Raw genomic sequence first — 23,540 nt, forward strand, 5'->3', positions numbered from 1 at the left:
ACCTTTTAGACTTTTTAGATTCCTTCACCCCACCCCACCCCCACTAGGGCTATCTGTACCTTGTTTGTCCTGCTTTCTACCCTTAATTTGCACATTCCTTTAGACAATATCACCACCTTCAACACCTCTTTGTCCTTTTGTCTGTGACATCTTTTGGTTATCTCCACCTATCACTGGCCCTTTACCTAGCTTTTCTTGTCCCAACCACCCCGCCCCCCGCCCGCCCCCCTTAAACCAGCTTATATTTCACCCCTTTCCTATTTTTACTTATTTCTGTTGAAGGGTCATGAGGACTCGAAATGTCAACTGTGCTCTTTTCCAGCGATGCTGCCAGACCTGCTGAGTTTTTCCAGGTATTTTTGTTTTTGTTTTTGATTTCCAGCATCCGCAGTTCTTTGCTTTTATTCACCAGAACTTTCTGTTTCCTGTTACTTAGCCACTCCTACCCCTGTAGCTGAGGAGGATTGAAAGATAATGGCCAGTACCCTCTGCGGTTTCCACTCCTACTTCCCTCAGTATCCTTGGATGCATCTGATCCTGGTGACTTATTAAATTTAAGTACAGCCAGCCTTTTTAATACCTCCTATTTATCAATTTCTAGCCCATCCTGTATCACAACTACCTTCTCTTACACTATGACTTTGGCAGCATCTATTTCCTTGGTAAAGATAGATACAAAGTACTTACTCAGTACTTCAGCCATGTCCTCTGGCTCCATTGGTAAATCCCCTTTTTGGTCCCTAATCAGCCCCTCTCTTCCTTTTACCAGCCTTTTACTCTAGATATGCCGATAGAAGACTTTTGGATTCCCTTTTATGTTTGCAGCTAGTCTCTTCTCATGCTTTTGTGTTGCCTCTCTTATTTACTTTTTCTCATCACCTCTGAACCTTCTATATTCAGCCTGGTTCTCACTTGTATTATCAACCTGACATCTGTCACAAGCACTCCTTTTCTACTTAATCTTACTCTCTATTTCTTTCATCATCCAGGGAGATCTGGCTCTTTTTTTATTCGTTCATGGGATGGGGGCATTGCTTGCTAGGCCAGCATTTATTGTCCATCCCTTATTGCCCTTGAGAAGGTGACGGTGAGCTGCCTTCTTGAACCGCTGCACCCACAGCGCTGTTCGGGAGGGAGTTCCAGGATTTTGACCCAGTGACAGTGAAGGAACAGAGATAGATTTCCAAGTCAGGATGGTGACTGGCTTGGTGGGGAACTTCCAGGTGGTGTCGTAGAAATTTACCTATCTCAGCTTTAAATGTGGCCCAATGTTCAATTACTGTATTGATTGCCAATCTTTGATTCCAATTTACCTGGCCAGATCCATTCTCACCCCATTGGAGTGAGCTGAGAATGACTGCCCTTGGCACCAACGCCGCATTTGACCGAGTGCGGCATCAAAGAGCCCTAGCAAAACTGGAGTTAAGGGGAATCAAGATTTCCAGCAAGCTTTCATCCATACCACACACCTTCACTGTCACTGGGTCAAAATCCCGAACAGCACTGTGGGCACAGTGGTTCAAGAATGCAGCTCACCACCACCTTCTCAAGGGCAATCAGGGGTGGGCAATAAATGCTGGCCCAGTCAGCAAAACCCACATCTCCTGAATGAATAAAGAAAAGTATTACTCGTCCAGGGTTGGGCTGAGAAAGTGGTGGCAGTGGACCTCACCCTTAAAATCTTTAGAATCTTGTGTAACGGTCCTCACGCAATTGTGTTCAGTTGGCAGTTCCGGAATGTTGACTCTGCGAACATGAACTAACGTGATGTAATCTGTCTCTGGTCACAGGAATGTAATCTGTCCAGTCGAAGCAGTTTTCTAGTATGCGGAATGTTTGGGGTCCAATCTGAAGCAGCGAGAAGGAGCTACAGTATCCGCAGGGTGTGCTCACATACATTCTCCAGCAAGTTGGCCCGGGGCACCGAGCAGTAATTTTTAAACTAACCCCAATCCCCCTACCCCCACAAAACACTGTTACAACGCACATTGTTATCCCGTAATTCGTTTTGTAATAAAGGTCAGTAATGTGGCATATGGGTCAGTACAAGGGGGCTTTGTTTCTGTAATGACTCGGGTATCCCAGCAACTGAACACAGGCGCTGAATGCTTTTGAATACTTCAATTTAAAACCAGATACGCACAAAATCTCCGTAACACAATTTCGTTTAATTAAAATTTACAAACCAAATGAAACCCCGCCCACCCTGACCTTCCTTATTCGGAGGAGGAGCCGCCTTAATGTGTGGATTTGATTGGCCAATTGAGGGTCATGAGGGTGACAATCATCTGAGTTTCCGTGACAGAGGGAGAAGGAGGGAGTGAGTGAGTGGAGGGAGTGAGGGACGTGTCAGGATATCTACTGGAGGGGGATCGAACCCAACACAGCCCACCAGCCGAGTGCTACCACCAGCCGAGCGCTCACAGCCTCTTCATTCTGCCAATATGTCTGACAAGAGGTAAAAGCCTTTGTACATTTCATTCCTCTAACCTGAGGGTGGCAATGGAGCTTTGGAAATCCTTTTAAGAGTAGTAAAATCATTTTTTTTTAAAAGCCAGCAGTCATGATTCCCTTGAGGTTGGAGTGTGGTGGAGTATCACAAGTTAAGGGGAATTTGAAGGATGGCTTTTAATGTTGGATTTTTTTTTGGATTTGTAACGTCTTGTTACTTTTACAGCAGTTCCCTTCGCATTTTTCCCACGCTGACAACTTCGTGCAAACATATCCTGTATTCAGCACTTTTTAATTGCAGTTTTGACGCGATTCCAGTGTTTTGTATTTGTTTTACTGCAATTTCATTTTTATGTCCGTTTGGCCCCTGGCAGCACAGCAAGTTGTGGGATCAAGCCTCATGCCAGAATTTAAGCACTTAAATTTAGGTTGATACTTCAGTGCAGTATTAAAAGATTTTTGGATGAGTCTTGAACTCGGGCTCTTTTTGCCTCTTCAAGTGTATAGTGTCATGCTGGAACACCCCCCTTCCTGTGCCCCTGAAGCCTCTAAATTGTGCCATGGGATGTCTTGTATTCATCTGAGATGGCAGCCAGAACCTCAATGTATTGTCTGCAACAGACTGCACTGAAGTGTCAGTATAGGTAAAGGGCTTAAATTCTGCAGTGGGACTTCAACCAACCCCTTAACTGGGGTGAGAATGCCACTATCGAACCAAAGCTGACTCCTAAGGAAGGAATATCTTCTCCTCCTTAAGTAGTCCCACTGGATCGAGGATGACTTGCTTCTGCGAACCAAAGCTGACTCCTAAGGAAGGAATATCTTCTCCTCCTTAAGTAGTCCCACTGGATCGAGGATGACTTGCTTCTGCTCCCGTTTGATAGGATCTGGGGTGGCTGGTAAGTCCAGGGCATGATCTGCAGACCTTGCCATATGGGGCAGGTGATGCTTGAGGGGTTGGGTCGATGGCTTGTTTGGAGGTTTGTGCACTCCCTCCAACACCTCATCTTTGCCTCTGCACGCTCCTGACGAAGTCTCGACGAGTTTAGTGTGTTCCCGAATGAGCCTTCTCCATTTTGGTTGATCACAAGCCAGGGTCTCCCATGAACTGGAGGGTGTGTTTGACCCCCTCCAGTATTTGCTGTGAGGATGCCCCTAAAGTGTTCCCACTGGCCTCCTGGGAGTCTGCTGCCATGACCGAGTTCCAAGTAGAGCAGTTGGCTCAGGATAAAAGCAAAACGCTGTGGATGCTCAAAATCTGAAACAAAAACAGAAAATGCTGGAAAAACTCAGCAGGTCTGACAGCATCCGTGGGGAGAGTTAAAGTTTCGAGTCCGTACGACTTCTTCAGAACTGGATCATACGGACTCGAAACGTTAACTCTGTTTCTCTCTCCACAGATGCTGTCAGACCTGCTGAGTTTTTCCAACATTTTCTGTTTTTGTTTCAGTTCCCTCAGGAGCCTGGTGTCAGGCATATGAAAAACATGTCCCATCCAGCGGAGCCAATTTTGAGTGGTTAGCGCCTCGATGCTGAGCAAGTTGGCTTGGGAGAGGATGCTGCTGTCAGACTGCATGTCTTGCCACTGGATCTTGCGCAGGCATCGCTGGTGGTACTTCTCCAGTGCTTTGAGGTGTCAGCTGTTGGTCGTCCAAGTCTCCGAAGCATATAGGAGTACGGGGATCACTGCTGCCCGGTAAACCATGACCTTAGTCTCAGTTTTGGCATCCTGGTCCTCAGATATTCTTTTCCGAGATCGCCGAAGACTGAGCTGGTACATTGAAGGCAATGATGAATTTTGTTGTCTGTCTACCTTTGTCGAGAGGAGGGGCCCAAGGTACAGAAAATAGTCCACATTTTCCAGGGTCGAACCATTGATCTAAATGATAGAGAGGCTGGGGGAGGTATTTTGCTGTAGGAGGAGCTGGATTGAAGAGGACCTTAGTTTTCCAGGTGTTTAGTGAAGGCGCATTTTCTCGTGTGGTTCAGAAAGAGCTGACAATGACCTGAAGCTCAATTTCTGAGTGAGCGTACACACCAGCATCATAGATGTCTACAGCACAGAAGGAGACCATTCGGCCCATTGTGTCTGCGCTAGTCAACAAAGATCTGACTACACTAATCCCATTTTCCAGGGCTTGGCCCATAGCCCTGGAGGCTATGGCAACACAAGTGAATATCTAAATATTTCTTAAATATTATGAGAGTTTCTGACTCAACCACCCTTTCAGGCAGTGAATTCCAGACTCCCACCACCCTCTGGGTGAAAAAATTTCTCTTCAACTCCCCTCTTGGCCATCTACCTCTTACCTTAAATCTATGCCCCCTGGTTATTGACCCCTCTACTAATGGAAAAAGTGCCTGCCTATCCACCCTATTTATGCCCCTCATAATCTTATACACCTCTATCAGGTCTCCTCTCAACCTTCGTTGATCCAAGGAAAACAACCCCAGCCTATCCAATCTTTCCTCATAGCTCAGACCCTCCAGCCCAGGCAGCATCCTGGTAAATCTCCTCTGCACCCTCTCCAGTGCAATCACATCCTTCCTATAACGTGGAGACCAGAACTGCACACAGTACTCCAGTTGTGACCTAACCAGCGTTTTATACAGTTCCAGCATAACCTCCCTGCTCTTGTACTCTACGCCTTGGCTAATAAAGGCAAGTATCCCATATGCCGTCTTAACCACCTTATCTACCTGCCCTGCTACCTTTAGGGATCTGTGGGTATGCACACCAAGGTCCCTCTGATCTTTATTATGTTCCAGGGTCCTACCATTCATAGTGTCACCCCTTGCCTTGTTAGCCCTCTCCAAGTGCATAACCTCACACTTTTCCGGGTTTAATTCTATTTGCCACTGCTCTGCCCAGCTGATCAGTCCATTGATATCCTCCTGCAGTTTACGGCTATCCACCTCACTATTTACCACCCTACCAATTTTCGTGTCATCCATGAACTTCTTGATCATACCCCCTACATTTAAGTCCAAATTATTTATGTACACCACAAACAGTAAGGACCCCAATGCTGAGCCCTGTGGAACCCCAGTCACAGCCACATCCCTCTATCATCACCCTCTGCTTCCTGCCTCTCAGCCAATTTTGGATCCAACGTGCCACTTTGCCTTGGATCCCATGCACTCTTACTTTCTTGACCAGTCTGCCTTATCAAAAGCCTTGCTAAAGTCCATGAAAATGCATCAAAAGCATTACCCTGATCAGCACTCCTGGTTACCTCCTCAAAAAATTCGATCAAATTTGTCAAACACAACCTTCCCTTAACAGATCCATGCTGACTATCCCTGATGAATCCATGTTTCTCTAAGTGCAGATATATTGTGTTCCTCAGAATTAAACTTTCCCACCACCGAGGTTAGACTGATTGGCCTGTAATTTCTTGGTCTACCCCTTCCTCCCTTTTTCAAATAATGGGACAACGTTAGCAGACCTGCAGTCCTCTGGCACCTCACCTGTGGCCAGAGAGGATTTGAAAATTACTGCAAGGGCCCCCGATATTTCTTCCCTTGCCTCCCTCAACAGCCTGGGATACAACTCATCCAAGCCTGTGGATTTATCCACTTTTAAGGCCGCTAAACCTGCTAGTACCTCCTATCTTACTGTTATTTTCCTCTAATATTTCACAATCCTCCACTCTGATATCTGTGTCGTTCTTTTCCATTGTGAAGACCGACGCAAAGTATTCATTGAGGACTGCATCTACGTCTTCCGGGTCCATTCACCTCTACGGTACCTAATTGGCCCTACCCTTTCCCTAGTTATTCTCTTGCCCTTTATATATTTTTTAAGAACCCTTTTGGGTTTTCCATTATTCTTCCCACCAATGTTTTCTCATGCACTCTTTTAAGTTCCCCTCTGCACTTTTTATTCTCCTCTAAGGACTCTGCCATACTGAGCCCTCGGCATCTGCCATATGCTTCTCTTTTCTTAATCCTAACCTTTTTGTCCTTTGACATCCAGGGTTCTCCAGATTTTGTCTTTACGGGAACATATTTGCCCTGTACTCTCGCTATTTGCGCCTTGAGTGCTTCCCACTGTTCTGACACAGTTTTATCTGCAAGTAGCTGCTCCCAGTCCACTTGGGCCAAATCGTATCTCATTTTAGAAAAATTAGCCTTTCTCCAGTTTAGAACTTTTCTTCCCAGCCCAACTTATCCTTTTCCGTAACTATCCTAAATCTAACTGAGTTATGGACACTATCTCCAAAATGCTCCCCTGTTGATAAGCCTTCCACCTGCCAGGGCTCATTTCTGAATATTGGGTCCAGAACTGCCCCCTCCCTTGTTGGGCTTTCTACGTACTGGCTAAAAAAGTTCTCCTGGATGCAACTTAAGAATTTTGCTCCCTCCCTACCTTGCACACTAAAACTATCCCAGTTAATATTTGGGTAATTAAAATCCTCTACTATTACTGCCCTATTATTCTTACACTTCTCTGAAATTTAATTACATATTTGATCCTCTATCTCTCCCTGACTGTTTAGGGGCCTAAAGTACACACCCAACAGCGTGTTTGCCCCTTTTGTGTTTTTTACTTCTACCCAAATGGCCTCATTTGATGATCCTTCCAAGGTATCATCCCTCCTCACTGCTATAATTGATCCCTTCATCAATATTGCGACCCCACCCTGCATCCCCCTCTATCTCGTTTGAATACCCTATAACCAGGAATGTTGAGCTGCCAATCCTGCCCTCCTTTTAGCCAAGTCTCGGTCATAGCTGTGATATCATACTCCCAAGTGCCTATCTGTGCTCTCAGCTCGTCAGTCTTATTCCTCAGGCTCCTTGCATTAAAATATATTCCATTTAGCCTTGCTAAACTCATTTCTTTCTTATCTAGCCTATGTTTCCTCTGCCTTCCAGACTCACCTGCTAGTGTTTTAACTGCTAATTCCATCTCAGCTTCTCTCCCCCCTGAACTACGTTTCAGGATTCCATCTCCCTACTAATTTAATTTAAATCCACCCCAACAGCATCGGCAAACCTCCCTGCGAGGATTTTGGTCCAGTTCCTGTTCAGATGTAACCCATCCACCTTGTACAGGTCCCACCTCCTCCAGAAATGGTCCCAATGCCCCAGGAATCTAAAGCCCTCCCTCCTGCACCATCTCTCCAGCCATGCATTCATCTGTTCTATCCTTCTGTTCCTATACTCACTACATTGTGGCAAAGGGAGTAATCCGGAGATTACTACCTTTGAAGTCCTGCTTTTCATTTTCCTACCTAATTCCCTAAAGCTTGCTTGCAGGACCTCATTTCTCTTTCTTCCTATGTCATTGGTCCCAACATGGACCATGACCCCTAGCTGTTCACCCTTCCCTTTCAGAATGCCCTGCAGCCGTTCCGTGACCCCCTTGACCCTGGCACCCGGGAGGCAACATACCACCCTGGAGTCATGTCTACGGCCGCAGAAGCGCCTGTCTACTCCCCTCACTAACGAATACCCTAACGAATCCCCTACCACTATTGCTCTTCCACACTACTTCCTTCCACCCTGAGCAGCTGGACCACTCACAGTGCCATGGCCTTTGCTCTGGTTGGCCTCCACAGAGGAACCATCACTCTCACCATTTACAAAGGCTGAAAAACAAGATGCATTCGGGGATTCCCTCACTATCTGCCTGGTCCCCTTCTTCTGTCTGGTGGTCACCCATTCCCTTTCTGCTTGCAATTGCTTAAGCTGCAGGGTGACCACGTCCTGAAAGGTGCTATCCACGAACTTCTCAGCCTCATTTATGCACCGTAGTGCCCCCAGCTGCCGCTCAAGCTCCAAAACCTGGAGCTCGAGTTGCTCCAGTTAGAGGCACTTCCTGCACTCTTGGTCATCCAGATCACCAGGAGGGTCAAGGATTTCCCACATAGCACAGGATGTGAAAATCATGGGACTGAGCTCCCCAGACATATCTTAACTAAATAGAATATGGACCCTTGCTTTTATTTTACCCCTACTCCTACTTGAGTATGGACTAGATGCTAGATCCTCTTGATAGACTAGATCCTCTAGGTGCTGCTGACTGCCTGTCCAAGTGTCCTCCTCTCGCACTTTCCTCGTCATCTGCATACTGAAGCTTTATGACTGAGGTTGGAGTGGTTTTGGTTTTATATTTAGGACGGTGTAGGTTGAACAGTTTCCCTACTGTTCTGTAAATTATCTCCACGCCTGTGGGTAATTTGCTGGATTTGAGGTGCAGTGTTGCAATGAGGAAAATGGTGAAGAGAATTGGTGCAATGACACAGCCTTGTTTGACCCCATTTTTCACTCCAATAGGGCTTGTGGTGGTTCCGTTGGTGAGGTTCATGGCTTGCAGGTCATTGTGTAGTAGGCAAAGGATGGTGACAAATTTCTGAGGGCAGCTGAATTTGGGGAGGATACTCCATAAGCCTTTGATTCTATTTGTGATGTTGAAAAGGGCCATGTACAGCAGTTGCTTCCCTTCCTTGCACATTTCTTGAATTTGCTGCACAGAATAGATCATGTCTGTGGTGTTTCTTGATGGACAAAAACTGCGCTGTAACTCTGTCTGCCACTGGGGGGAGACAGTTGAGGTGGATCCTTGCAATGATCTTCTCTGTGGCAGGTAGCAGGGAGACTCTTGGCTGGAATATATGTAATGTAAGGTGAAAGTTGGCATTGCAGTTTTTACTTTTAATAAGGAAAGTAAATGCTCTTATCTGTCCATGTTGATCTCTGATCTGAGATCATAAATTAATTAAACTCTTGGACTAAACAAGCAAGTTAGATTCAGCATAATTTTATAACTAGTGTGCAGAAATAAAATTTTGAGTTTTTTTTCCTTTGTTGCATTTGCATTTTGACTGCAAAATCACTTAGTTTTTCAAGCTAAAGAAAACTATTCCTTCTAACCAGCGAGGGGTCTAATTTTTGATGAGTATGCTGAAGGAACTCTAGATGCTTGCTGCTGCCTATCCTGTATACAATGCTGAAGATTGGATTTTTAAAAAATTCTTTCATGGGATGTGGGCCTTGCTGACTAGGCCAGCATCTGTTGCCCATCCCTAGTTGCCCTTGAGAAGGTGGTGGTGAGCCGCTTTCTTGAACTGCTGCAGTCCAGGTGGTGTAGGTACACACAGTGATGTTAGGGAGGGAGTTCCAGGATTAGTCAGAATGGTGAGTGGCTTGGAGGGGAAATTGCAGGTGGTAGTGCAATTGGCTTTGATGATATTTAAGTTCACCATTGAACCTTCAGTATTAAGACTGTTTTTTGCTGAAGTGAATATAAAATCATATCACTTGGAGCAGAGCTTTTGGTGTTGGGCAAAGTCTTGCATCGATAACTCTGGGGGATAACCTCTGGGGTGTGTCTGCAGCAAGATGCCACCTCCTTATTCCATTGTTTAATGTAACCTACACTTGCGTATACTTCAACTTCAGGTATTGCTTTCTAGATGGTTAAATGTGTGACATTAACACCTTTTTCTATTTTCAGGTAGACAGCTTGGTGAACAAATACTGACCTTAGTACCACAATGCAACAGAATCTCATTTAAGCACTTTAGTTACATAGAATCCATTTTCTATGATGTCATTCATTACACATTTTAAAAAGTTTTGCCATATGGGAGCCTTAAGCAGGGTAGCTTGCCATACTAAGGATGCAAGACGCTTCATAGTACAATATCCTCAGTCAGGAGACTCTCTGGTTAATAAGCTTCATCGGTAAGCTCTTGACCTGAAGAAGAAACTTTATTTGCTCAATGTTATCTGCTTCTGTATATAAGTGAACTGCCAGCTAGATTCTAAAAGCACTTAAGGGAGTAAATTAACCTGTTTTTTCAGACTATTAATAACTAACTTCTTTGCTTGGACTACAGTTATGTTAATATTGTGATATCACTTTGAGAGAATATCTTAATGAGTAAGTAAGGAGTAAGTAGCCAGGAGGTGAACCATGTGACCTTCAGACATTGTTTAGCGGAACTTTCAGTTTAGCTAGAAGCATGTAGGAATTGCAGCCATACTTTCCTGTTAACAATAGCTGTTGAATGTTTATTGTAAGTCTATCTGCTGAGCAATCCTGTATCAGTCTGTGTGAGGTTGGTAAGTTTGTATTAAGCAAACATAGAAATACAACAGTTATATGATATTAGTTACTCTATTTTCTTATCTGTAATCCCTTCCAGCCCTCCAATCCTCCAACATCTCTGCATTCCTTAGAGCCTGGCCTCGTAAACAACCCTGTTTTTAATCACTCTATCATTTGTGGCCATGCCTTCAGCTGCCCAGTCCCTAAGCTCTGGAATTCTCTCCCTGAACCCCTCTACCTTGTTTTCTTCCTTTAATACACTCTAAAACTTACCTCTTTGATCTTTTGCTTATCTGCCCTATATCTTATTCACAGCTTTATGTCATTTTGTTTTAAAATGTCCCTACGAAGCACCTCGGGACATTTTATTATAATAAAGGTGCTTTATAAATACAAGTTGTTATTGTTGATCAGTGTATAAATACAATTGCAAAAAAAATAATCTTTTAGATGCATTGGTGGTGAGATTGAACCAGTTCAATATGCTTCTTCCTTTGAAAGGTTGTTTGTTTTCTGCTTTGTTGAATTAAAAATTGGCTTCTTCCAAAGGTAAAACAAGTGATCCACTGTCTTAGTAATTGATTCCAATGTGAGCAAAGCCTCAGCTAAATTAGTATAAATCAATGAACTTGGTCACAAACTGTATCTCCTTGCTAAATAAGAACCAGTGGTAATAGTTAAAGGATTTTCTGCTGTGCAGTGAACACATCTTCACAGGGTAATATGCTAAAGATTTCTCTTGACCCTATTTGCAAAGTAGCTAATTAAATTAATTGGGTGTTTCTTTTTGACTCAGAGTTCTATTGTCTCGGGTGACAGTCTCTTTGGTATGAATATATTCTTTGTAAGAGTTTATTTTGTCCCTCCCTCCCTTAGTATGAGGAAGGATGTTAGGTTACTTGATAATAAAATGTGGATTTCCTCATTCATTAAACGCAGCTTAAAGTTCATATACCAAGTTCCTTCCTTCCTTAGTCTTCAGTTTTCTCTTAAATACAATGCACCATTTTTACTTTTTTAAAATTGTGACCATGTATGCTTCAAGACTCAAAAGTTCCATCTTGTATTAAATCAAAGAATGAAGCTGTGGGTCAGGATAGGCACTTTATGTAACATGGATGAGAACAATATCTGACCAAGTGCTTGTGTTCGGCACAAAGCTTTTAGTTGGGCAACAATTTTCTTTCTCTCTCTCAATATTTTCCCTTTGTCTGTGTGGAATCAGCTGATCCCAGCCAATGATTTACTAAAGCTAAAGCAAAATGCTGGAAATCTGAAATAAAAACCGTAAATTCTGGTAATACTCAGCATGTCTGACAGTATCTGTGAATAGAGAACAGTTAACTTTTCAGGTCTGTGACCATTATCCTGGTTTGTATGGCTCTGAATCACATGAGGTATTTGCTTTATCAACAGGATCATGGGGGAGAATTTTCTCCCTGTCGGGTAGGTCGGCCGGGAGTGGGCATGGAGCCAGTCGCTGCCCGTGATTGGCTGCGTGCCGGCATTTTTCGTGGGTGCGCCAATTAAGGCCCGCCCAGCGTGACGCACGCCCGGAAGCGCTCAATGCTACCTGTGCAGGCGGGGGGAGGAAGGAGAGTTGGGACCTGCGCTCTTTCGTGTTTGTGAGCAAAAGAGTGCAGAAATCTCTCTGAGGCATGGAGCTGCCTCAGGGAGATTAATTTCATAATGTTAATTTCAAATAAAGAAGCTGAAAAATCATTTACACATGTCCCCTCATGTAACAGCGTCACATGAGCTAGGACATGGTTTTCAAATATTCCAAAAATGTTTATTAATGTTATAAACCCTTCATGAAGCCTCATTCTGTCCATGGGTGAGGTTTCATGAAAAAGTGGTGTTTAAGAGGCAGCTTAACAAATACACGAATAGGATGGGAATAGAGGGATACGGACCCCGGAAGTGCAAAATGTTTTAGTTGACGGGCAATATGATTGGCGCAGGCTTGGAGGGCCGAAGGGCCAGTTCCTGTGCTGTACTTTTCTTTGTTCTTTGTTCTTGTTCAATGGCTTCTCTTCCTTCTCCCACACTGTTATCTCTGGTGTCCTCCAAGGATCATTTTTTCGCCCCCCCCCTTCCTATTTCTCATCTACATGCTGCCCCTTGGCAACATTGTCTGAAAGCACAGCATTAGTTTTCACAAGTACACTGAAGCACTGAAGACACCCAGTTCTACTTCACCATCGTGTTCCCCAACTCCTCCACTGCTACTAAATTATCAGACTGATGTTTGATATCCAGCACTGGGTAAACGGAAATTTCATCCCATTAAATGTTGGGAAGATCCAAACTATTGTCTTCAGTCGCTGCTCCAAACTCCATTCCCTAGCTACCAATTCCATCCCTCTCCCTAGTAGCTGTCTGAGGTTTTACCGGGTGATACACAACCTTGCTATCATATTTAACACCGAATGAGTTCCTGACCATATATTCACATCATCATTAAAACCAACATTTCCACTCTATAGTATGCCCCTGCCTCAGCTCATTTGTTGAAACCCTCATTTATGCCTTTGTTACCTCTAGACTTGACTATTCCAAAGCATTCCCGATTGGCCTCCCACGTTCTGCGCTCCATACTTGAGGTCATCCAAAACTCTGCTGCTCGTATCTTTACTCCACCAGGTCCCCTTTCCCCTATCCCCACTGTTCTCACTGACCTGTGTTGGCTCCTGTCAAGCAGCATCTTGATTTTAAAACACTTATCCTTGTTTTCAAATCACTCCATGGTCTTGCTCCTCCCTGTCTCTGTAATCTCTTCCCACTCCACAAATATCTGAGACATCTGCTCTCATCTAATCTCATCTGCCTTTTGAGCATCTCCAATTTTAATTGTTTCACCATTGGTGGCTGTGTTTTCAGTTGCTTAGGCCCTAGGCTCTGGAATTCCCTCCCTAACCATCTTCACCTCTCTACCACACTTTTCTCCTTTAAGATGCTCCTTCAAAAGCTTGGTCAAAGAAGTAGGTTTTAATCATCTGACCTAATATCTCCTTTATATGTGGCTCAGTGTCATATTTTGCTCCTGTGAAAAAGCACCTTGGGACATTTTATTATATTATAGGTGTTCTTAGCGGTTAGCAATTTGGGTGGATTTCTACATCAGCCTGAATCCAATTCGGCCTTTGAGACCCATGTTTAGAAGAGGTAAATACCACTTTGTGGTTGCTTGTTCATTTTTTCATTGACCAAAGAATTCGGATGCAGGTTAAGCTTGTGACATTTAGGACATGTGTCCAAACAGTTTACCTTCTTGATTCAGACAATTCTTAAGGATTACTGAGGGGTGAAAACACATTGCCAAGACAGGAAGGAGGCTCACACTTTACCACGTTGTGTCTGGGTTTGAAAATTGCAATTCTTAAAATTTGAATATGGACTGAATCTCTTGCCTGGCATGAAAATTCACTAGCATTTAAAATCCCCTCCCACCCCTCCCCTCCTCTTTGCTAGTAGAGTAAGGTAGGGTTGAATGTAAAACTTAATACCGAATCTGGAGATAGGGTGGGTAAATGGAGTGATCTAAAAGATCAGCCATGATCTTCTTAAATGGAGGAACAGGCTCAAGGGATTTTCTATTTTTCGTGTCCTATCAAAATTGGAAATGTCTTGAGGCATTTCACAGGAACTTAAAATGAAAATTGACACTGAGCCAGAGGAGGAGAAAATAGAACAGGTGATTAAATGTTTGGTCTTAAAAGAGGGGAGTGAGGTGGAAAGAATGAGAGGTCTAGGAAGGGAATTTCCAGAACTTGGGATGAAGACACTGGAAGCATTGGGGATGGTGGGATAAGGGAACTGGGATGAAGATTTCCAGAATTGGAGGAACATGGTGTTCTTGGAAGGTTGTAGGGGTGTAGGAGGTTACAGAAGTGTGGAGGCATAATAAAGCATTCTGAAATCTCAGATCTGTGTTAATATATGAGTCTTCAGCTAAAATCAGAATTACAATTAACATTTTGCTGTGAACTTTCGTTTCTCAACAGCAAAACAGGGAAGAAATGGTCAGAATCTAGACTGGATGGTAAAACTGTATTAATAACTGGTGCTAACACTGGAATTGGCAAAGAGACTGCAAGAGACCTGGCAAGAAGAGGTACAAGTAGTTTAATGACTTGTTTATATGTTACTGCCTTGAAATTCACTGATGGTGGTGATTTTGTGAATTGAATTTTCTTGGATTAAATGGAGCATTTATCAGCTGTTATTTTTTATTATTGTTAGTAAAGATTTTGTCACTTATTTCAATGTGATATAAATAAAGTGATCTCAAGACAATACTAAATTTAGTCATGTTGAGATGCGCTCTGCATTTGCTGAAAAAATGGGGAATCAATACAACTTCCCACTATATTGATATTTCAATTTGTCTCAAGATGGAAAAGGTACAATAAGTCTATCTTCCGAGATTGGGCGGGACTGGAATATCCCACCCCAAATCAATAGACCTTTGGCTGCTCTCCAAATTTTGGGTCCTACCCACACCAATTCCTGCCACGGGCAAGACCGGAAAATCCTGGCACATGTTTCTAACCTGCCTTCTGACCTAGGGGTGCTTAATACTAATGTACAAAATGTTCATTCCCCTGTACTGATACTTCGAGCACAGCTTGTTTGAAATGGTAAGCTATTGAAATGACATGTTTACACAGCAGATCATGTAATATGCATTTCTTATGATACGCATTTTAAACTGTCAGACTATATCCGTAACCACAAAAACACACAAGTTCATATTTTTTGTGATAATGCATCTTAAAGCTCCTCTAAGGTAAAGTAGTATAACGTTATGTTGGTATATCAGACCTATAATGTAACCATGTCCTTTATATAGTGTGACGGCCTTTGACCCAGAAACAGTAACTGTGAAGAAAATTTGTAATTGCTTTAAAATGTTTGGGGAATCTGTAATTGTTTGAAAAGAGTTTTGAGTATGAATCACTTGCAAAGGGATCAATTCTAATTCTTAAATAATATGGAAGACTGATCCATGTGACCTGGAAGCAGTACCAACAGAAAGGAAGTTAAAATATGGAGGCCGTTTGTCAGGCAGAATCAAAGAGGAAAGAGAAGAGCTAGATTCCTGAGCAGTCAGAAAACATGTTTAGGATTAGTGCTGCTATTTCTTTCATTTCCAAGTGATTGAATGTCCAGAATCAGCCGTACCGTGTGAAGGTAAAGGTGGTTCTGGTAGATCCATACTACCCAACTGACAGGAACTGAGAAATGAGAAGTTTCCAGAAATTAAGTGTGCCATTGTGTAGAAGATTGCACGAAAAGAGTGAACCCTGTTTATGCAAGAGCTGCTGACTGCTTAGAATCACTAAGTCCTTGAAGGAAAGGGGCTGGAATTTGGCTTGACGAAGATCTGAGCTTGGAAGAATTGTGTGGCTGAAATTGGGGCCATACAGGTGGAGTGAACTGCCTAGTAACTCCATGAGGTATCTTTGTATCTTGTTAATCCATCTGTAGTTTATAGTTTGTAATGACCGTGTTAATTTCTGTTTAAATTAACTTTTACATGTTGAAGTAAACGTTACAAAAAGTGAAATCTTGTCCGGCAATTTCTTCATTTGGGGGTCATTCAGTAAATTTGGTTCTTTTGGTTTGGGGATCCCCATGGAAATTGTAACAATAACATGCTTAGTGTAAAATAAATTCTCATGGTCTTCTCAGAAGTGTAATGAGCCTCTCGCCTCATTAAATATGCATCAGCTGGAAACGTGCCGTTTAGCTGGCAGACTGTCTGTGAATTACCCGTCCCGCCATGACCTTCCGGGCCCTAACCCAATGTGAGGAGCATGCGGAAAACCTGGCCGCAGAGGACTGGGACCGTGTCTTCTGCAACGGTGAAGCTGGCGGCACACACCCAAGCGCAGTTGATCCTTCAGACAGTGAGAAGGGTCTCTTGTGGTGCAATGTTATGAATTGGAGTCTATTACCATGGACTAATTACCTCTACTCAATATCACAGGCAACATAGACAAGCAGCCCAGGGACACCAGGAACCAGCCCTGAAGACACCTCAGATGAGGATCTCGAAGACTCACTTGTGGAAGACCCATCACAGTGCTCACTCAAACCATCCACCAGCACAGACACACACCATGGTGGCATCTAGATCTAGAGCAGGCTCAGTGTCGCAATCTGGTGAGCACAGCACAGATTCTGGTCTACAACATGCGGAGGCAGTGATATCCAAGGTTACCAACACTTGGACAGCTTTAGGCCAGGATTTTACGAAGTCCCAGTCAGATGATGAGCCTGTAGACTAGATCTTAACACAGATGGAGGAGCATAATGTTCAGTTTCCCTCCCGCCTATTGCTCTCAGTCCTCCCCCTATAATCCTTGATTCCATTGTAATTGTGGTTCATATCCCTATGTTACCCCCTGAGTCATTTGAGGTGGATGTGCCTATGCCCCATGTAGATCTTACCCCTCCCCATCCCAAAGCCTTACCTCCCTCCCAAATGAGACTCTGAGTGCCCAACCCTACACTACCTGTTCCCCATTTATAGAGTGGCGGGCATGGACAATATGGTGCAATCTGGTTAACGACGGCAGGAAGGCAGGGCGCGATCATCCGCTCAGCCCAACAGCGGGCTATGCTTCCCGCCAATGGTCAGCGGGGAGCTTATTGTAATACATCAGCACCTCATTAAAAGGCCATCCCTCCAGGCTCCGGATCCCTGCCATATTGTCCATCCACGTCGGCAGGAAAGCCCGTCGACGTGCTTCACAACAGCACACAGGCGACGCGCACTTGGCGGCCTTCACTTTAGGGGAACTGAGGTGAGTGAGCAGCAGCGTTCTTGGCGGGGGGGGTGGCATCTGGGTGAAGTGCCACCCTGACTCCGAGGCAACTGTTTTCGATGGGGGTGGTGTCGGGCGGCAACTGCTGCCCTGGCATTGGATCCCGCACACAAGAAATCGAGGTGGAGGAGCAGGGTAGGCGAGGGAACAGGTCACTCATTAGGGGCTACTGTATAAACTGACCATCTCTCTGCAACTGAGACAGATCAGGCACAGCCATTGTGATATAATTGGGGTCAAGCTCCCAGCCTGCCCGCCCGTGCAAGCAATGTGGAGGCACCAATGTGCTACCAAGCCCTCCAGACCGAACACCCCACCACCTGGCACAGACTGCAAGTCTGCAACCACTTTATTGGACCGCGCAGCAGTTGGACTGCACACGTTATACAATCTCCTCGCCAACCCTGGCCATGTAGCAGTCACTGCTGGAGGTGCTCACAGCCCTTTGCAAACTCAGCATCCTGGTTTGGACCTGTGTACCCCATGTCGCAGGTTGACAGAGCAGCCATGCAGCACACTCATCTCTGACCATCCGAGGGGTAGCCAGCACTTCCCAGGAAGCATTAAGGGGCCATCACACAGGGCCAGGAAAGGATGCTGAGTACACCCAAGCTAACCACATCTTTCATGCTGCAGGAGGACCATGTCAGGATCATGGATCCTGGTGACCTAGCCGTATGCCTGATGGCCTTAAGAGAGTGAAGAAGACTGAGGAGAGAGTGACTGAGGCTTCTGGCCATGTGAAGGCAAGAGAAGAGGCTGCTGGGGCTACTGCACACGCTGCCCAGGAGCGACAGCAAGCTGTGGCGCCAAGCGACACCCAGGATCTATAGAGGCTGCCTGTTATTTCTGCAGATGACCGAAAACCAGTTTCGCCGAAGACTGCGCATGTCTAGGGAACTGATCGCTCATATCTGCCACTTATTGCAGGACTTGGCGCCAAGGGGGCATGGAGGGCATACACTGCCAGTGGCTGTGAAAGTGGCCATGGCGCTCAATTTCTATGGTAGTGGCTCCTTTCAAGGCTCCAAAAGTGCCACTCACAAATGCATCCATGAGGTCACAGATGCCATCTTCCCCATGACATACAACTATGTGCATTCCTCCCGGGACCAGGACAGCCAGGATGCAAGGGCCATTGGATTTGCCCAGATCTCTGGAGTCCCACAGGTGCAGGGTGCGATCAACTGCACCCATGTGGCGCTCAGGTCTCCATCGCTATACACTGTATACTACATCAACCACAAGGGCTTCCACTCAATGAACATGCAGCTGGTATGTGATCACCAGTAGCGCATCCTGGAGGTATGTGCATGGTTTCCAGGGAGTGTGCACGACGCCTACATCCTGAGTCGCTCACAGATCCTTAGTCTTCCAGGGTCCACAGAGGCTGCAGGGATGCCCCTTGGGGACAAGAGGTACCCACAGAGGCCGTGGCTGATGACGCCCGTGCAGTGGCCTCAGACTGCAGCAGAGCGACACCATAATGAAACTCGTGCCGCAGCTTGCAACTTGGTGGAGTGGACCAGTGTGATGCTGAAGATGCTGTTCCAGTGCCTGGACCAGTCTGGCGGTGCCCTACAATATAGTTCACAGAGGGTGTCACGCATCGTCGTCGTCTGCTGCGCTCTTTACAACCAGGTGCTCCAACGGGGAGACGAGCTGTCTGAGCCCTTCAGGAGCTAGTGCACATCATCAATGGCCACAGACGCTGATGCGATGGGGGTCAGCCCACCTTTAAATGTTCTGAGGGCACACAGAGAGAATGTGAAAACTATGTGGCACCTGCCCACTACATTCTAGCAGCAATGACCAGCACCGTGGAGGTTCAGGCTTCAGTAATGTGTCCAGGGAACGTGTGGCCAGACCATCATTGTAGTCTGAAGGCCGCACAGAGCACAGGGAGGAGGCCCTGGACTGACACACCTGCCTTTACCTTGTGCAGAAAGGTTTCACATCTGAGTGACAAGAACACTGCTCATCAGAACAAGGAGCCACAGGCAGGGAGACATTCTTAGGAATTTATTAACAATAGTGAACAGTATGTACAAGTGATTAACACCTGTGCCCAGGCTGTGCAACTACTTTTACCTAACTTTCCTAACCCTGCCGCTACGTCTTGGTGCTCCCTGGACATCTACAGCAGAGGTGGAGGCAGCCTGCTGACTGTGACACCCTGTCTGTGATGACTTTGATGGGTGTCCTCTGGAGGGCCGAGACTTGGAGGGCCCCGGCCTGCTTTCAGAGTCCTGCTGTGTGACAGTGGCACCCTCCTTGGCCTGTGAAGCTGGATCTGCGGAGGTCACAGGAAGAGGGGATTCGGATGGGCGGACACACCTGGAGTCACCTGGGTAGATGACCCTGGGGGTGTGCACCTGTGATCCTCCCTATGGATGCCTGAGGGCCCCTGGCTGACTCCATGAGGGGAGTAGCTGGAGTGAGATCGAGCTGCCCAGCACCCCTCTTGCGTAAACACTGTTGGAGGCCAACTATGGCATCAGCGATGGAGTTGAGCTCACGCATCAGCGCAGGAGCGATGTCCTGGACCAAGGTCTCCATGGTGGCCGCCATCCTACTAGTGTTGACCTTGGTGCGTTGCAATGCCGGTGCCATCACCTCAGCCTGAAGGCAGACGGACTCCTCCATCCTGCCTCGCAATCTGAGGAGTGCAGTGGACATCCCTTCCTGATGTTCCTGAGCTTGCCTTTGCAGCTCCAGCAACTGTGACATGACCGAGTCCAGAGGTTCGTCATCTGACTCGGACTCAACAGGTTCCTGGCCTCCAGCAGTCCTCTGAATGCCGGGGACTTGGTAAGTCCCTGCCGCTGCCTGCTGTGGATCAGACTGTGCACTGTGCTCACCATTATGTGATCCCGTGCCTGTACTAGAGTTAGGTCCCACCGAGGTGTGCATCTCTGCGCTAGTGGAGGGTGTGGGTGAGCACTGTGACGGGAGTTCGAGGTTTCCTTTCGGAGGTTTTTTTGTGGCTTGATTGGAGGCCCTGGGTCATGGACTCTGTCGGCTGTTTGGCAGATGTGCCTGCGAAAGCAAGGGGAGATAATTAGTGCATGACAGTGGCCTGTGAAAGAGGACGTATCACTCACGGCATGGTTGCCTGATGGACGTTGCACTGCTGGATCCTCACTTGGTAGAGCAGCGCCAACCTCACCGTCAGGACAGGAACGGCCTAGATGGTAGCCGGCCAGCTGGATGGCTCTGAAGTCCATGAGGACCTTGAATTCACACATTCTGCCACCGGCCTGTGACCCCCTCCCTCTCTTGTTGTGTGCCAGCTAGTCCTACATGGATAGAGATGGAGAAAGTGTAAGCAGGACACCTGCTGGGCCAGATGATAGATGTGCCTGGCCTATGTGGATGGTGAGTGGTCTCATGGATGGGGTAAGGACAATGAAGGTAAGTGTGAGAGAGTGAATGGTGATGCCCCTTGAGCTGGCAGTGAGTGAGGGCCCTGTGGATGTGTGATGGGTTTGTGAGTGTGTGAGGTCGGAGTGATGAGAAGAGTGACTTACTCTGGTGGAACAGAGGATATCATTCACCCTCTTGCGGCACTGAATGGCTATCCTCTTCTGAAGGGTGTTGGTGCTGACCACCGCTGTCACCGCCCCCCCAAGCCATATTGGTCACATTGCTGCCCATCCTGCGGCTAGAGTGGGGGTACAGGACATCCCAACGGGTCTCCGCAGCATCCAGAGCCGCTCGAGGGACCCATCATTAAACCGGGGGGCTGCGGTCTTTTTTCCTTTGCTGGCCAAGGCTCCCGGGCAGTGGTGGTGAGCTGGTAGCGATGAGCGGTGAGCTGGGGACTGCCTTTTAAACATGGCAGCTGGTGTGATACAATGGTGGGGTGAAGGTGGGAGGGCGAATGAGAGTCCGCTCACCCTGGAAACGGCATGTTTCCTGGGAATGCATAAATAATGAGGTGGGCTTTGGACAATACGGTGTGAAAACTCACCATCGCGCCCGCTACCGCACTTAGTGCAAATCTGGGAAAATTCCACCCGTAGGCTGCAGGTGCCTCACCTGACTGACAGTACTCGGCTACAGATGGTACAATGCCAGAAACCTCCTGGACCGCTGTGCGTGAGGGGATGACCTTGTTCTGTGCACACATTATGCTGGGCATGACTGATTGGCATGCCCTTCCTCCTCCCTGGCTGGGGCAAGGATTGTCTTTGGAAGCTCAGCAATTTAAGTCGAAGCACTTCTTCACTCTGCAGACCTCCCACTCTGGTTCCTCTTGCTTATGTCCTTCCGTAAGAGAGACTCTCCCAATTCTGGCCCAAAGGATGCTTCTATTCCCTCTGTAACCCCCCCCTTGAAAGTGAAGTGGTGCTGTCTGTGAAGCCAGTGTGGAGTCCGAGGTGCTTCGAGCGCTGCGCAATGCAAGCTAGGTGAACAAACCTTGACGTCACGATTGAAATGCAGGTCACCAGGTGCACGTCACTTATGTGCGGTTGTGAATTGCGCTGGTTTAATTAGACACCGGTGTGGCCTTTTGATCCGGGGGGAGCGTGATTCTGGCGAGCTGCTTTGCTAGTGAGCATTCATGACATTCTAATGTATTCAAATGGCGTTCCCGATATGGCACAGCGGGAAAAGCGCGCTGCCATTGAGGGAGGCAGCGGACAATCACAACCCGCTTTTATGCCAGTGGTAAACTGACTATTTCGCTCCTGCGATATTCCACCCCCCCCATCCACCATTAAACCTGCTGCAGGCAGGAAAAGAAAATCCCGGCCATAGATACTGCATTTTGAACTTGAGGTGTTGGGGAACCAGGCACCAAGGTAGGTTAGTGAGTACAATGGAGAGAGAAGAGGATGTTTTAATGAAAGATGGAATATGGACACCAGAATTTGGATGAGTTGAAGTTTATACCATATAAACATGGATGTCAGCCAAGACAGCATTGGAATAGTCAAATCCAGAAGTCACAAAGACATGGATGATTGTTTCAGCAGTAGATGGGATGTAACATGGGTGATGTTACAGAAGTAGAAGTAGATGGTGTGAGATATCAAAAACCTGGGGTTGGAAATTCAGATCTGTGTCAAATAGGATGCTGAGGCTGTAAAGGGCTTGGTTCAACCTGAGACCGTGTCCAGGAGGGGTTGGAATCACTGGGAATATATGGGGTTATTGGTGGAAGTCACAAAATTTTGGTTCACTCCCTACTGTCGGACAAGGAAAGGCAATAGTTAAGGACAGCTGGTGGAATGATAGAGCTAGGTGATCTCAGTCTTTGTGGGACCTGAGTATTCAGATTATGCTGCCATAGGACAGGATATAGATGAGGAGGGGGCCAAAGGGATATAAATGTGCTTTAAGCATAAAAGAAGGTAACTAAGACAAAATTGATTGATATAGATTGCTTCAGCTGAAGAGTGATGGAGAGGTGTTCTGACAAACACTTGAATATTAATGACTCAGACATACAATTATCATTTGCACTTATGCACAGTTTTTCATGCTCAGAGTGGATGAATGTATCGTTTTAATACAAAATTTAGCCATTTTTAGTCCACTATACAAGTGACAGGTGCCAGTATATCTATGTGGTAAAGTGAGATACCCTGTCCCTTTAAGAGAATGCAAGTGTACTGATCATGTGACAGTGCTGATGAATCACTGTACAGCACGGGCAACTGGGAACTGTAAGCCTCGTTCAGGAGGTGAGCACATATGACCTGGTGCTCTGCCCTATGTCTCAAATAGCCATCACTGTTTATTCTTACTTTAGTCTCTACCCATTATTGATTGCGAGCAGCAATTGATGAGAACATAGGAACAGTTAAGAGTTCGGTTGGCCAACGAACTCATTTACCCAAGACATAAAAATCTATAATTCATGTTCCTAAGAAACGTACACCACTTAGCAGCCACCACAGTGATAGAAGATGCGAGATAAACTGTTGAGTGCACTTTTAACATTGGACAGCACAGTTTGCCTTGCCTAGTCGTTGTGTTGGCTTCTCAATTCCTGTGTATGTAAGTTTTTGTTTTAGCCTGAATATTGCTTGTAAACAGTGAAACATTTGCTATGTGGCTAAACCACCATCTTCCACATATATATTATTGGGAACTGCGTGTAGGGATGACATCATTCTGATAATGTATTTGAAAAATACAAAGAGTAGGGCTTCTGTGGCTCAGGTCTTTAAAGTTTACAG

At 46.0% G+C, this 23,540-nt stretch overlaps 1 protein-coding gene across 2 annotated transcripts in view; it reads left to right on the forward strand.

Annotated features, from left to right (window-relative positions):
- Positions 1-1,798: 1,798 nt before the first annotated feature.
- The window catches only part of LOC144678735 (retinol dehydrogenase 12-like), a 47,217-nt gene continuing 25,475 nt past the window's right edge, over positions 1,799-23,540 (forward strand). Inside the window, exons 1-2 of one of the 2 annotated variants that reach the window (XM_078538588.1) lie at positions 1,799-2,019; positions 14,521-14,630. Coding sequence is in view for 1 of the 2 variants with exons in the window: in XM_078538587.1 (XP_078394713.1) it covers positions 2,445-2,458; positions 14,521-14,630 (124 nt within the window). In the remaining variant the exon portion in view is untranslated. Of the gene's footprint in view, positions 2,020-2,295; positions 2,459-14,520; positions 14,631-23,540 lie in introns of those variants that run through there. The other variant, XM_078538587.1, reaches the window with a different exon arrangement.

The sequence above is a fragment of the Cetorhinus maximus genome, chromosome 3 (assembly GCF_964194155.1).
Source record: "Cetorhinus maximus chromosome 3, sCetMax3.hap1.1, whole genome shotgun sequence".
NCBI lineage: Eukaryota > Metazoa > Chordata > Chondrichthyes > Lamniformes > Cetorhinidae > Cetorhinus > Cetorhinus maximus.